General features: G+C 39.6%; 1 protein-coding gene across 1 annotated transcript in view; it reads right to left on the bottom strand.

Annotated features, from left to right (window-relative positions):
* Positions 1-15,747, bottom strand: part of GALNT12 (polypeptide N-acetylgalactosaminyltransferase 12) — a 47,039-nt gene that overhangs the window by 17,488 nt on the left and 13,804 nt on the right. Inside the window, exons 4-7 of the mRNA XM_082755111.1 lie at positions 13,049-13,234; positions 10,588-10,705; positions 3,612-3,788; positions 1,010-1,141 (exon numbers count right to left, since the gene is read on the bottom strand). Coding sequence (XP_082611237.1) covers positions 1,010-1,141; positions 3,612-3,788; positions 10,588-10,705; positions 13,049-13,234 — 613 coding nt within the window. The remainder of the gene's footprint in view (positions 1-1,009; positions 1,142-3,611; positions 3,789-10,587; positions 10,706-13,048; positions 13,235-15,747) is intronic.

The following is a 15,747-nucleotide window of genomic DNA, read 5'->3' as shown; positions in this document are numbered from 1 at the left end:
CTATTAAAGAAGACTGCAGGGAGATGTGGTTCCTATCTGTTTTGTATGCACACAGTGATCAGTCTCTTTCCCTCCTCCAAAGACAACCCAGCAGAAACTGAGTAACTGGAGTGCAGACAACAGCAAGCCAGGGCTGCTGTGATACTGTCTGCATGTGATGAAGCAGTGTTGGAATGCAGCTTAGCTAAATTTGCAGAGTGACTGAGATACAACAAAAGTACCTAAAAGTCAATGTGGCATGTGTAATCAGGGAGGTATGTTATACATCTTTGCCAGGCAGAAAGGTGAAGCCTCATCTTCCTGATATGACATGTAGCAGGTATATGTTGATTTTTCAGAGGAAACAGTATTTGCTTCATTATCTGTCTTTATCCCTTCCAAATGAGATTACAGTAACATAATATACGTGATGCTATAATTTTTATTTATTTCTAAGTTGCAAATAGCATAGAAAGTTGTTGTCTCTTCAAAAATAAGAGAATTCTCATATTGAGCCAACGAAAATTGCTTACGAACCAATGCTGGTCAAAAGTGACCTCCAGATTAAAAATTAACACATTGGTATTGATATAGCGAGTTCTGTATGATCGATCATCAATTTTAATCAGATAAAACATACAAATACATGTGTCAAGGCACACTGTCTACTTTCAAATTGAAAACTTGAACAAAATACTTCAGTACTTTTTTTTTTTTGTGTGTGTGTGTGTTATGCAACATTTCAAGAAATTAAAACGTCATCCTTTGCTTGCTTTAACACTCTCAAGATGTCATTTTGAAGGTGTAGTTCATGGCAATGTTACCAGTTCTCCCACTCTCTCACAGAACTCCTTTATAAATAGTATCCCCTCATGTAAAGATTCTGATAGAAACCACATTTTGAAGCCTACCAATTCTAACTAAACTCTATCAAATTTCTGAACTGTTTTTGGCATAAAAATACCTTCATAGTGAGTTAGCAGGAGAGCTCAGGGAATTGCGAGGAAGCCCGTTCCCAGCCACCACATACCATGCCGAAGAAGCCTGGTCTGTCCTCAGGTACGTGAAGCTCTGGGTACACGTTCTCCAAGAACCATTTGAAGTCCTTACATTTCAGCTTCTCTCGGAGGAGTCTCCTCTCTGTCACGTCTCCATATGGTTCCTGAAAGAAAAAAATAATAATTAAAAAACCAGAACAGATGCTCCCTTTTAAATTATCTGTATACATTATTAGGAACCGTATGCTAAAGTGATAAGTAGGACTTTTAACCAGGAAAAATCCCCATGTTTGGGTGCTGCACTTGATTTCATTATCCTTCCATTTGTAAAATGTTGACAAAAACGGAACTGGAATGGTGCACACAGAATTTTAAAACGTTCTAGAAGACAGTCAGTCTGAGAAAACTCCAGAATATCTGCAAGTGAGGAAGTCCCTGAATACAGATTGCTGAAACTGAGAAAGTGTAGTGAAAAATACACTTCTTTTAGCTGGATAATTGAAAATCTCAAAAGCAGTGAATGAATCTTGAGAATTTTAAATTATTCCATCACCCATTTGTAAATTACCTATAAAAACATTTTTCCACTTAACTGATGAGATTTGTAAAATCTGCCAGGGATTCCTTCAAAATTCACGTGGGTATTTTTTGGGTGGGGGCGTGTGAAATCTTAAATCTTCAGAGAAAGACCTTCAATGTAGACTTTCTCCTGTCTACAGATGGGAGCACAGTTCACATCTTTTCAAGCCTATCTTCCAAATCTATCTTTATATTGACTAGGGACTTCAGACACTCAGGCATAATTTAGTGTTTGCAGTCTCCAGACTCTTGCAGGTCACTTGACACACTCTTTTATCACACCAAAAATATATTTGCTTTTCTCAAAACTGTGGAAATATCACTGAAAACACAAAGCAGATGTAAAACAGAGGCAGGGATGCCTGCTTGAATAAACAAACAGCATGACATATTAGTTCCAAGGTCTGAACATTAATCTTAAAGCAAAACTTTACAGAACCAGATTCCACGGCCTTAGCATCAATCATTTTTTCCATTATACTGTGGAACTGCATGCTTGGGCTAGATGAAGTAAAAGGTTCTGAATTCAGCTGTTGAAGCCTATGGTGCACAGAATATTATGGAAACCACAACGCATTGGTGGCAGCTTTGATACATGAAAAAAATAAATGCAAGAGTCTCAGCTTACAGCCACCATGTTACAAGCAAGCCAATATGCGAAACTTATGTTACTAGCACGCAAATAACCTTTAAAGTTCTGTCACGACAGGCATCAGCCACCCAGAACTTAACAAGAAAAACTGCCAGTATGTATTGCTGTTTCCTCTTTGCATATGACACGCAGAATCAGGCTAGTGTTGCCTGTGAACTTCCAAAGTCTTTGGATACACAAAAAACATACTTCTCTCAACATCAGACTCCAAGGATAAAACGTAAATGCAGTTTATGATGTTAAGTTAAAACAATTATTATTAATACATAAACTATAATAACCTAATTGCCCAGTTTAATCTGAAGGAACATGAGGTGGAAGCTAAAGAAAGTCTCCCCCAGCCTACTCCAGCACTTCTTCAAATCACCATGTTTTTAAAAGAATATTCTTGTCACAGGCATTTCTGCTGGGATATGGGACACTCACATATCAGAAACCCGCTGTCCCGTCTCTCAGTTCTGGTCAGGTGTAGTCAGAGGTGGGTGTCAGCAGCATGTGCTGCACAGCTTGTTTCTGCCTTCCAGCCTACAGGCCCCTTCTTATAAGTGAGCTACCAATTTGCACACTCCTTTACTGTTCTGACCTACTCGAATTTTACACTATTCATCTACTGAAATATCTTGCTAACCAATTAACATATTTTCTTCTTCACTGAAAATAAAAATATTAACTTAAAAAAAAAAAATAAACAAAACAAAAAACCTAACAGAGCAGACACTGCAAACATTCCAATAAAATTATTTTCATCAGAGTTTCCAGAATTGATTTTCATCAACTTAATGTTTTCAACATTGATTTTATTTTATTTTTGTTTGTTTGTTTATTTAAATTGAACGTTGTGCAACGGTAAATTAAACTTGGGAAAATCCATTTTGTTTTACATCAACACAAAGTTTCACCATTAACGCAAGACTGGTGATCTTACTAAATATTATTACCAAGCTGTTCTCTTAAAGATCTACTGCCTATTGAACTGTGTTAACTTGCATTGTGTTTCTGTTCTGCAATTTTATTTATATATATATATATATATATATATATATATATATATTTTTTTTAAATCAATAGAATCTTGGATCACCAGATCACCTGTTTCACAGAAGCATACATTTCAAGATAAACAGTTCCTCCTTTCTTGGGTCAATTGCTTAACTTTATTCTTTTGTTTATTTATTCATTCATCCATTATTGCCACAAGTTTAGCCACCTTCCCAACTTACTGAATTTCTAATTTTCCTAAGAAATTAAAGAATTACTGTATATACATTTATTCACTGTTTGGGAAAATGTTTCAGAATAATAAATATTAAAAAGCCCTTCACATTAAACATTAGTTAAATTATCAGTTATTTCATTGAAAAGAAATTCAACTCCAATTCCAAGAACAATGGACTTTAACTCACCAGGCGAGCGTGTGGGTTTCGATGGTAATAAAGCTCTTTATATTCATCCATCCACACTTCAGCTGCACGTACGCTGTTTGCCAAAGCCTTAGACCGTGAGTAGGGAGCTTGTTTGGGGAAAACGTGGCCTACGTGTGAGCATGGGTGGATCTCAAGACTTCCTCCACACTGCCATATCTGAACAAAGAAGATACATTGTGCACCATTAATTTCAGTCTTCATAAGCACAAGGATAGAGGGACAACACACCTTTGCAAGGACAATACTTTCCTCAAGAACATCACAGAGTATTATAAGCAACATATGCAATAATTTTGTGTCTCATCTAGTGAATAATGTGGATTAAATTGCTTGCTCATGAACTCAGAGCAGATCACTGGGAGTAACACTGCTGGTTTTATCCTTTTCTTAGTTTTATTTTCTCTAAAGGCAAAGTAGGAAAGGGTCTGCAATATTTCTACAGACCTAAATGCAGTCTACTATTCAAGTTATGCAGGCATTATTAACAAAAGTGCCATATTTCTAGTCCAAATTAATCAGACAAACAGCCTCCTCAGAAAGAAACTGATGATAGCTATCAGAAACTTAACCTTTCTTTGCCTGTATTCTACTGGCAAGCTGACTTGTCAAAACTTGTAAGCTTGTCATGGTGGAATACAATTACTTGTGCTCCCATTTGTATATTCGCCATATCAGAATAGAGGTGTGGGTGCCTAGTCATAAAATGTGACTAACCTTTTTAGTAAGACAACTGGAACAGGAACCCAAGACCCAACACACACGTCAAACAAATCCTGTAACTGACCCATGGTAGGCCAAACAGTATCTGAGGAAATAAGCCCATCCCTGTCTAAGTAAATGAGTATTTCTACTTGTGGTTGAGGAAAGTACATGAGGCTTAATGGGGAACTGGCAGAACTCAGGGCTCTGGCTCACCAGGCCAGGAGATGTACACCAGAGCAGGTAGAAGCCAAGCAGGGACACTAGTCACAGCACTCTGTACAAATTTCCCTAATTATACTCCTTGCCCTTGAAAACTGAGGCCAATGTTTCTAACAGACCTTTTGCAGTCCAACCCCATGGCCACATCCCTACCATCATTTTGGATCTCCAGCTTGAGCTAATGAAAGGAAAGCACAGCCAGGTGCCTGCCACGTAACGCTGCACATCAGCACAACGTGGCAAGCTCCTAGTTTCTAAAGGGTGCCTGATACATGGTTCTTGAGATTTAGTCAGGTGGGAGGAAAGGGAAGACACGTTGCTGCACTTGGACAACCTTGAGGCTATCACCAATGTCTCCCACAGACTTTCTTTAGAAGTTTTTTGCAAGCCAGCACTCCAGTGAGCTAATTCTCCTCACTTATTCAACCACGTGTAGGTGGCAACTCGTGTTTCCCAAGTAAATGGAGGAGAAGGAAATTAGGCTACGAGTTGCTTAAGGGGTACAGAGGTTTGCTGCCTGACAACCCTTTTGTATGATGCATACATATTTAATTACCTGTTATGGAAATAAATGCAGCAGGTGGGAAAACTATGAGGCAGAAAATGAAACCTTTGTTCTTAACAATGACAACAGATCGGTAGTAGGCCTTCCCCCAGCTCTCCCAGAATTTTTAGGGAGCCAGAAGTCACTACAGATGAAGGCCTCCAGCACACTCAAGATGGATGTTGCCTTCAGAAGGCTAATTTATTTTTGTAAGTTACTTGTGATTTCTCTCAAATATCATAATTTAGAGATCAATGACAGTTGTCTCAGTTCCGCTGGTTTGGTTTTGGATAATGATGTTAGACTGACAAACACTTCTATGCATGGCACAACACTGTGCTTACTGACAAAATTTAAGCCCTCTAATACATATGTTTACTTTTAAAACAACTTAAAGGTTTTCCTAAAAGTATAGGTAATTCATTGCACAACCGTGCAGAGCACTGTGCAATCTTCACTGCCTGGATTTAAACTGATTTCTTGGCTTTCATAGGAGGTTTCTCTGGTCTTTTTCTCATATGGGAAACCAGTGTGGTTTTCTTTTGAACAGAAAAATGATTAAAGGAGTTACACAGCAAACCCATGGTTCCATACTGATCTCTTAAACAACTTGCATTTTTTCAAATAAAAGTTACTGCTGTTTCAAAAGCCACTAGAAAATTAGTCAACCACTTTCACTTTAGGACCTCCCTTATTGAGATTTTGTTTCAAAACCATAGCTATTTTACATTATAATTTTTATATCTAAGATTATAGTTTTTAAAACTGAAATTTATCAGACGAAAATTTTGTCAGCAAATATTAAGGTCCATTAAATTTATTAAAGTCTATCAATTTCCATATAAGCGTTTTTCATTGATGATTTGTGTTTTGATCAGTCTGTTTTCAACAAGAACATGTGAGCAATGGACCAGAAAGCCTACTGAAGCAAAAGTGTGGAGTTTTAAAAACAAAAAATACATTTTCTTCTACTCTTCCATAATAAAGTCTGATTTAAATGGAGTAAAGCAGCCCAACTATTTATTAAATTGCTGCTAAAGTGAGAATTCCACATCTGAATTTTAAGTAATTAAAATTCTGGATTTCCCTCAGAAAATAACTGTAGGTTGCTAAGCGGTGCTCATTAAATTCTTCTTCCTTCATTAAAAAGGTTTAAAAGTTCCTGTCTTACTATTACAAAATAAAAATGAGATATATTTCAGCTGATTCTTCAAAATATTTATTTATTTTAAAAGAAAGCACATTTTGACTTCTATCTAGAATCAGGTACAAATGGAGAGCTGAAAGTAAATCAAGGAATTCAACAGAGACACCAAATTTGATCACTAAGAGCTAAATAAGTGACTCTGTGGAAGCTTCTCCCCTGAAACTATTTCCACATCCTGTAATATAGAGAGGCACATTAGATTTCATTTATACTTTGCCTGCTCATGTGCATGCAAATATGTTTCTCTGCTAGGTCTGTCTAACTAGCAGGTCTGATTATAAAAGCATACCTTTTTTTTCCCCACCACAAGAAGAAAACAAGGTGACATTGGTTTTACTTTCACTTTCATCTTGATGTACACAGGCTATAAACATCTTTTCTTTTCTTTACAGGGATGAATGCTTGCATCAGGAAAGAATAACAATAACAGTACAGCTCTCACCTTGGGAGCCCTGTCCCTGCCAAGCTCTTTGGAGAAGTGACCCAATTGCTGGGTCAACAAATGCTAAATAAGAAAACCAAATTGGTGTCAAGAAAGTAGTTTGCCCTATGAGCTACATTCTCCATGGTAGCATTTTAGGACTCTCCAGAAAGAAAGAAAGAGAAAAAAAAAAAAAAGAAAAAGATGGTACATCCTGAACAAAGACAGGGGGATGCAGCCTGTCCCCTAGCCCATGCAAGCTACTGCTATTGCAGAAGAAATTTCCACACTGTGAAACAATACAAAAAGATTAGAGAAGAGACCATTCAATTGGAGTTGCAGCAGGACCAACAGACAAGGAAATTATATATATATAAAAAAATGATTTAGCAGTAAGTAATTTTGCCTTTTTGAATACATGCATTTTTCCTTTGTGCTGTGACAGTGGGTGAAAGGACAGATCACAGACATACCAGCCTTCCCCAGAAGAAAACTTCCCTGCTAGTGGCACTGCAGTGTAGAAAATAAATAAATAAATAAAAAATCTGCAACCAGCTCAATTGGCAAAGGAGATGAGAGGGCATTGCTTTGCATCCCTTCGGAAGAGGAGCTTCAGTGCCCATTATGCCCATGAAGTGAAGTTTTATCTAGCCAAATAGCTTAATGCTACCCCAAATCAAGGCACATTGACTCGATTCTGCATTCAGCACACAGCCTCAGTCTCCCTTAGTCAGAAGCTTTCAGGCAAAGCTTTGTCCTTATTGCACCTCTCAAAACCACAGACAACTTCTTCAGCTTAGAATAAACGAAGTGAGAGAAAGAGGAGGCTTGAGAACAAGTTGCTTCTTGTGCCTAGGAAGGGGGTAGTGTCTTCAGAGATGAGAAGAAGAATGAATTAGTTTACAGTGAGTTTCAGTATCCCTGTTCCTCATTTTCAGGTCTGTTAGGTCCCGAAACCACACAGATGAGGATTAGCACTGCACTGCTTTATCCCTCTTGACCTTCTTCAGCACTGTGAGCAGCAAGAAGAGCACACAAAGAACATTTTCTTAGTGCTCTGCTCCCTTCCACAAAAAGCCTCACTGCAGGAGGCATGCACAGGGGGGCTTGAAATCAAACAGAGGAAACATGTCGCCTGCGGTTTGGCTCCAAATGCCTAGGTCTTGCTGGCAATCTGCACAGGTGTAATCAATGTGCCCAGGCGTATTAGCTGGCCCTTGGAGCAGCTGCCATGGCACGGTCCACCCTGCCAAACTGTCTGTCCCCAGTTTGACAGCCGCTCAGTCCATCTGCAGCCTGCAGGGAGTTGGACCAGTCACTGAGAAGAAAACCTTTCCATGGGTCAATGAGGCAAAGCCATTGCTCAGTCACACTTTTGCATCACATGGGGTCAAACCCATGTTTAAGGAAAGTAGCAACATAAAAAGAGACGTCTGCAAGAGCCCAGCATAGATCAATGGCAATAGCTTGGACTGAAGGCAGCAGACAGACCAGGGGCACTCCCTTTAATATAGGGTAGGGGCTGGGCCTGTCCTTGTCCTGTCTGCAAGCCTCAGTTTCCTAAAAAGTGAGGTGTGAAGAGCAGAGAGTGAAGAACTGCATGCACAAGGCCATCTTCCAGGCTTTCTGCAAGGAGCTGGTGTTGGGCTGCAAGCCCCATAGCCCCACAATCCACCTCAGAGAAGAAAAGCACTGTCATCTGGGGCAGTGCTACCCCTGATTCCTACTGGTCAGACAAAAACCATTTTGGGGTCACCAAATCTGTGACAGTCAGGATCCCAGCAGACATTTCAGCACCGTGAAGCAGATCCTGTAACGCCCAGTTCTGCCAACTGTGGTTGTTGCTTCCAAGCTCACTGCTTTGGGAGAGGTGCAACTTCCTGCTGAGAGGCAGTATATACCGTACTGTTTTCAACACCAGCATCCTCTCCTCCTCACTGGTGCTTGGTCTGGTTGTGCATGCATTAGCAGACACAAACAAGTGCCTGCAAGAGCCGGTCTTGCTCAAGAGATGCGCACACCTCATGTGATTGCTACTGTGATGCTACATGTTTGCAGAAGACAGTGTCTTTCTCTCCGAAGCAGCTGGCTGCTGACAGTCTCCAGTCTCTCCTTAGTTGTCTACTACAACGCTGTGATAGCTAAGCAAGGAAGAGATGCACCACCAGGTGTGTACATTACCCTACGAGAGCAAGCATCTCTCCCCAGAAATGCATGACTACCTCATCGCCATCACCCCTTCCTCATCCCTTCTAAGCAAGAAAAACAATTTTCACTCAAAGAGAGCTGGGGTTGGCACCCACAAGCAGGCTGCTTTCCAGCTTAACCTGCCTTGGATTGTGAGTGATGGAGCCCCCTCCTACACCACATGAAGTGTCTTATCCTAAGACTGCTTCTTCACAGTGACAAGCACCATCGATTCTTTGGGGCCGCAAGTATGAACTCAACCCATTGCTGCTTGCAGCTGCCTGAGAAGCCTTGCAAAAGGAGGCACAAAAACCATTTCATCAAGAGCTATTTTGTAGCTTCTGACCCCGTGACCGAGTGATTATCCCAAAGAGAAGTGCCTTCCTGTGGAAAGAAAAGACTACTGTAATGCACACATCAATACAGGTTGCATGAGAACTGGAGCCAGCTGGGAGATGCCTGCTTCAGAAGCTCCCAGACCTCACAAAGGTGGGTAAGCTGCTCTGAGCCTCAGGCTGAGGCCCCTGAATTTGCTGAGATGAGTGAGCTGTGATGTTGGACTTCAGTGCTGGAGAAACTTATCTTTATGTGAAATAGGAGGCAGTCAGGACTTCAGATCAAACAGTGATCCCAACTGAGAATTCCTCCTGCAGAAAGAAATCATGTCATTTCTGGGTCAGTGCTTATTGTCCTCCTTAGCCCTCTTCTTCCCTAATTTTTGTGTCCTCTTTGCTCGGATTTCTGCAGTACAGGAGACAGTCACAGCAGCCACAAAGACTGCACGCTTCTTCCATTAACAGCCAGACATCTAAAGCAAGGTATTCTGCTGATGCTTCCTTCCTCGTGAGAGTGCTTTATACCATAAAAATACTACTTATCCCTGAAAGCTGCTCTCGCCTAGTAAAAACAAAACCAAACCACCAATCCCCACCCCCTGCAATCCAGCGACAGACCCAAAATGCAAATATGACCATGAAATATATCTAATGAGGAACAGAAAAAAACAAAAAGGGAAGGTGTGGATGGCAAATTGTGAACTCCCTGCAAGTCAAAAATAAAACCGTGGGGAACGTTTTAAAGCACCACTGTATTACTTCCACAAACTAAGAGTGACGTGGGACAAACCAGGAACAGGCAGTGGGAATCAGCAGCAGTAACACATAACAGCAAAGCTGAGGAGGACATGACTCCTTTACTCCTCCAGCCTGGCCTGGCTCAGATCTCTCTCTTCCTCTGCCCTTAAGTCCTTTCCATTCCAGCACAGCTATCTGTCTGCTTCCTGACTGAGCCCAGGTCCACCCTCTGATGGGGCACCTCCCTACAGTTCCTGGAGATTTTCCCCTTGCCTTTTGTAACCTTTACATAAACTTTTCCTGACATGAAACAGAATAAACCCTTTAAGAAACACAGGCTAGCTCATCCTGTCCTGCTGATAACATCCATCAGCTGCTGTCTGTTCTCTCTATCAACAGAGCACTCCAGAGTCAATTACAAACGTGTCTTTCCAACTATCTGCTTCAAGCCACAGAATATAAACTTCATATTCTAATACCATACAGCTGCTTATATTTTATGCTGACATTCAGAACATCTCTTTGAGTAAAAGGATGTGAAGAAACAAGTAAGAAACATTTTTATGCTTATGAAAAACACAACATTCAATTGAACCACCTACCCTAAATGAGAACTCAAGGTTTTCTCCTCCCCAGACTTCCATTCCTGTGTCGTATGAACCAAGATAATCAAAATACTTCTTGCTGACAGAAAACAATCCTCCTGCCATGGTTGGAGACCTACAAAAGAGAACAGTAACTCTGGATTGAATTAAAAGCAAAAAATATATATATGAATTAAAGAACCAATGCAATGGATTATAAATACATTTTTACTTTCCATTTTCTCAGTCTTCTGAACACAAAGTGACAATCAGCCATTAATCAGTTAGGTACTACACTGTTAGGCCATTTGAAGTTAACTTTTTACTAATAAAGCCATATGATAAACGAGCTCCAGAATGTATTAAAATAAAAATAACAATGAAATGACAGAAGATAAAAATTGTTAAGATAAATCTTTGCACTTACAGCATATTTGAAACTGCCCATAAATGACTAGCCTCTTACCTTCAAAAAACAGAACATAAGCAGAACTATTTTAGTCAGTTCTGAAATTCTAAGTGCAATATATGCCTGTATTTTCCTGAAGTGATAAGCAAACACAGATCTGTGCTTTAACAATTAACAACAACATTCCTGATCCCATTAATATCAAGTGGGAAAGCTCTCAGACATCAGCAGAGAGGAATTAAATAAATATAGCCTCTGGAGAGATTCTTCCTTTCCAAGAAGACCTGCCCACCTGTATTTTTTTTTGTTTGTTTGTTTACTATGTTTGACAAAAAATCAGGGGCCAAGATTGAAACCACACTGACGGGGCACACTAAAAGGGCACAAGGCCCTGAGCCACAGCACAGGTAAGGGATGTTCTTTCAGTAGGGTAGTGTGTGCTTGTGTATATAAAATTAACTATGTTCAATCTTGCTCCTAATTGTTTACAATCTAAGCAAATGACCCTCTTTAAAGTGCCAACCAAAAAATGCAGGTTGGAAATAAATTCAGCTGACACTTATGAATTTTACTAAATTGCTATTGATATACAAATTAATGAATGGTAGGTGTAACAATCAGTTATTCTTAATATGTCAAAACTAATTTTACCAGCCATCTTTTCGAAGCAACAGTTTTATACTGTCATATGTTGTTTCAAAGAATGGAAAGAGATGAGGTGAGACGGAAGGGAAAAAAAATCTCCATAAACATTCAAGCTCTTCTGTCTCACTCCAAATCTAGTCTCTCCAAACATAACTGTCAGTGATATCAGCCTCTCAGCACTGCTGCTTTCTTCAGATAACCGTACCACTTGCAGAGCTCGGTCCTCAGACTACCTTGAAGCTTTATCCCTCATCGTTTTCCCCTTGGCATTCCAAAAACAAATCCTTCTCGTGGAGAAAAAAAGCATCATATTTAAGCTAGCAGCTTTAAAAGTTTTGACTCTATTTTGAAACTTTTTTTGGAGTATGTGGACTAATATATGCTGAGAAGGGCTAATTTACTGCCTCATTTTTCCCATTAAAAAAAAAAAAAAAGCAAGCTTCTTTTCTCTCAGCTGAGGATAAATTCATTAATATTTGTGAAGTACTGGGTATTATTATCATGATAAGCGACCTAGAAAAGACGGAGAAGAATGAATCACTCTGTATTTGTTGTAGGCTATAAGATGACAGATTATAAATAAAAGCAAGGACTAACAAAATCGTGGCGTTAAAAGTGCTGAACAGCTGCTTCATTTCTCACAATGCACTGCTGAAACACAGCAACTTCCAAGCGTAGTGCAGCATGCTCTCAGCTCTCAGGATTTTGTTTACAGTGCCCATCTTCCAGATGCATCCTTTGCAAACTTACCCCACCCTCTCCTAAAATACAGTAGGTATGTACAGTAACACCTACAGATTGCAACTCTTGCAAACAGAATTAAAAGCCACTATGAAGACATTGACATGAACTCCTATGAGTCAGTCCCTCAGAAACTGTGGTGGGTAGACTACACCATTTCAACTCTAACGAGGCACTTGCAAACGGGTTCTTTGAGAACAGACCAAGGAGCCACTGCTATTGTTACAGCACAGATAGTCTTCTGAATGATTTCTGCCCTCTTGTTGCTTTCTATTTTTTTTTTTTTTTCACTTTTTCACTGTTGACTATGATACATTTTTTACAACATGGATCTCTTTGTTTTGCATAGAGGACATCCTGCATTATTAATTACAAAGTTACAACATTTCCTTGCGCTGATAAGTGTCTGTGGCAGTTTGTCTGAAGAAGTGACTATTTGTGCAATAAGGATTCCACCCAAAAGATTACACAGGAATTTCAGTTTTTAAAGCAATATTTTTTCCAGCAGCATGGTGCTTTTTCTGGAGCTATTCCAGAAAATAGGGAACCAAACAAAATATGTAATGTAACTATAAGTGGTAAGCACTCATTTATTACATATTTTGTCAGCACCTGACATTTTCAACTGAAGTCAAAAGTACTCACAACATTCAATGTTTAAGAACAGGATGCATAAAAATTAACCTGATCACATCGATCTTGGACTTTCTTCGTTTCTGTTCTTTTTCAGGGATACTATGCCAAGTGAAGACCAGCCTCCAGTCAAATCCACCAATCTGTGGCTCACCAGCATTTCCCAAGTACTCAAATGTATTCCAGTCAATAACATCAATAACAGGGCAGACGACAGCCGATTCTTCTTCCGCAATCCTAAGATGTTTTTAAAATAAGAGAAAGGTGACTTCTATTAGAAACTTCTCTCAAAAACAGAGCTGTCAAGAAAAGAAAACAATGGTGAATACCAAACACAAAATTTTGCCCTGTTTCAACTAACACTGCAATACAAGTGAAAAGCAGCTACAAGAATAATCACCAATTTTTTGTTGAGGATGCATCAAGAGGATGCACCAGGATGGACTCAGCTGCAGGCATCTGGCAAGCAGCATTCTTCCTGGACAGTGGAAGTGAGAGATATGCCAGCTGGCTTGAGATAACAGGTTTTGCATCTGGCTCAGCTGTCATATCTAGCATCATATTCTCAACAAAAACATCTATTTTGTTTTGTACAGGTAGCTGCTTCTGAAATATTAAGAGAGATGAGCATTTAAGTGGGATTCCTGGATTTTCTCAGAGGCAAAACTGTGTCATCTTTCAGCGTGGCCATAATCATTCTCCAGGGACAAATAAGGTGTCTAGGGTCTATGACCCTCAAAGTCACAGTTATTCTTATAAATGTGATCATCTTCTAAAGGTTACACTAAACACTACTACAGTAATTCAAAAAGATGCCATGAGCTTAAAACAATAAACCACATGTGATGTTTCCATGTGGGAATTAGATTATAGAGGAGGCCTCAAGAAACCATACCACCACAGGAAGTTAAAAGGACAAACAAGACAGTCCTGCAGATAACATCACTATCAGCAAATGTAATCCAAAGATAGTTAAGATCCTTATCAGTACTAAGAGCACATCAGAGCTGAGGACATCCCTTGCAAGCCTACTTCTGCAAGGAGATAAACTTCCTCCCATGTCTCAATGCCATGCAGGGTTTTCTGGATTCCTTTCCAAAAGTATTTGCCCTCACAAAAGACAGTGGGACCCTTTGCCTTAATTTCTTGAAAGGCCTGTCCTGATACCACAAGAGATCAATTTCAAGCATGCAAGCCGAAGCTAAGGCTTTTCTCCTAAATCACTCTTTAGTGGTCTTTTCCATGCCAGTCTTAGACATCTCTGGTTAGTTCAATGAAAAAGTAGCTTGTTTGACTTTGGGACTTGTTTAGCCCTGCATCTTCTGATTTGCATGTTGTTCTGTTTTTCTTCTTTGGGAGAAGAAGAAAAAAAAAAAAAAAGAACATGCTCTCTGGCCATACAAGATCTGATGTATCTATCCTTCAAGGGGAGTTAGTTCCTCGTGGGATTGAAGCTTAAAACCCACAGGCTGAACAAGGGGCTTTGGCTCTGTTACACTCAACTCTCTGGAATTAGAGCACCTTGTGGTGGTTAAATACAGCGGAGAACAGAAGTGGCTCCAAAAAAGTATTGTCAGAGCAGAGAAAGACTGCCTTAAACATGAAACGGTCCCTTCTTGTTGCCACTGGGGAAACGCAACACAGCTGTTTTCTTCTCTAAAATCCTACACTGAAGTTCTATTTGGCAAAGTGCACAAAAGGGCTTATACAAATATTGCTGTCTCCCACCTCACTTGCATAAAGGTTATGTACAAAGCAATGAGAAGGTTACAAACACAGAGAGAAAAAAAATCCCAATCCAATGGAAAAAACCTTTGCTCTTGAAGAGGAGTTTTAAAAAAAAAATAAATATTTGGCACATGATCGCAGTTATCAGGTCAGTGAAAAAAACATCTCTTTTTCTGTAAATTAAGATTTAACCAGCTGGTACAATGCACAAGCAGTTTACGAATACAGCAGTGGCTGCACTGCAAAATGCTAACACTGTCACATTGCTTCCACACATTTGAGCCAATGCCATACAAACAATCCCCTAGAGATGGATATCTGCATCTAGAGCAAAAAGGGCACCAATTCCAAGATACACACAGAGATAACTTTTTACAGAAGGCAATTTTTTACACATTAGAATTACCTGAACTCTTTCTCAAGACTGCCATCTAGTGGCTTGCTAAGAAAAGTGAAGTCTGCCCTCTGTTTCTTCATACTAATTCTTTTATTTTTAATCCTTTTTCTTTCTTCACATTATCTGTGCTGTTTATAGTTAACCCACAATTATCTGGAATATACCTGGCATGAAATTTAGAAAAAAAGAGACACTTCTAAGAAGAAAATAGTTACTCCAGAAACAATCTCAAAGGTACAATGGGGTGTTTGTTCCTTTTAGAAATCTATCTCCAGTTTGCACAGCCCATCTCTGACATCTGCAATACCTGATATAGGACCTTTACAGAATGCAAATCAAGCCACTGATCTTGCAGAAAGGATTTATTTATTTTCAAGGTGTTTTAAATTGAGATGTTTTTCTATATGCAGTATCTAGGAGGACTGATTCAGGTACTCTGCTAATGATGTCAAATGAGGTATGCTGTCCTGAAAAAGAGGATGTCTCAGGGTCCATATCTTTTGAGAAAATCATCTTACTCACCCAGGTTGATAACCACATTACTTAAGGTAGTTTTCACAGCTGGGGGTGGATTCTCCTCCTGAAAAGTTTTCACTTCTCTGAAGAAAAAGAGCAGCTTGGCTCT

This window comes from Aythya marila, assembly GCF_965140915.1.
Source record: "Aythya marila genome assembly, chromosome: 2".
Lineage (NCBI taxonomy): Eukaryota > Metazoa > Chordata > Aves > Anseriformes > Anatidae > Aythya > Aythya marila.
This window is presented reverse-complemented; position numbering and strand designations above follow the sequence as displayed.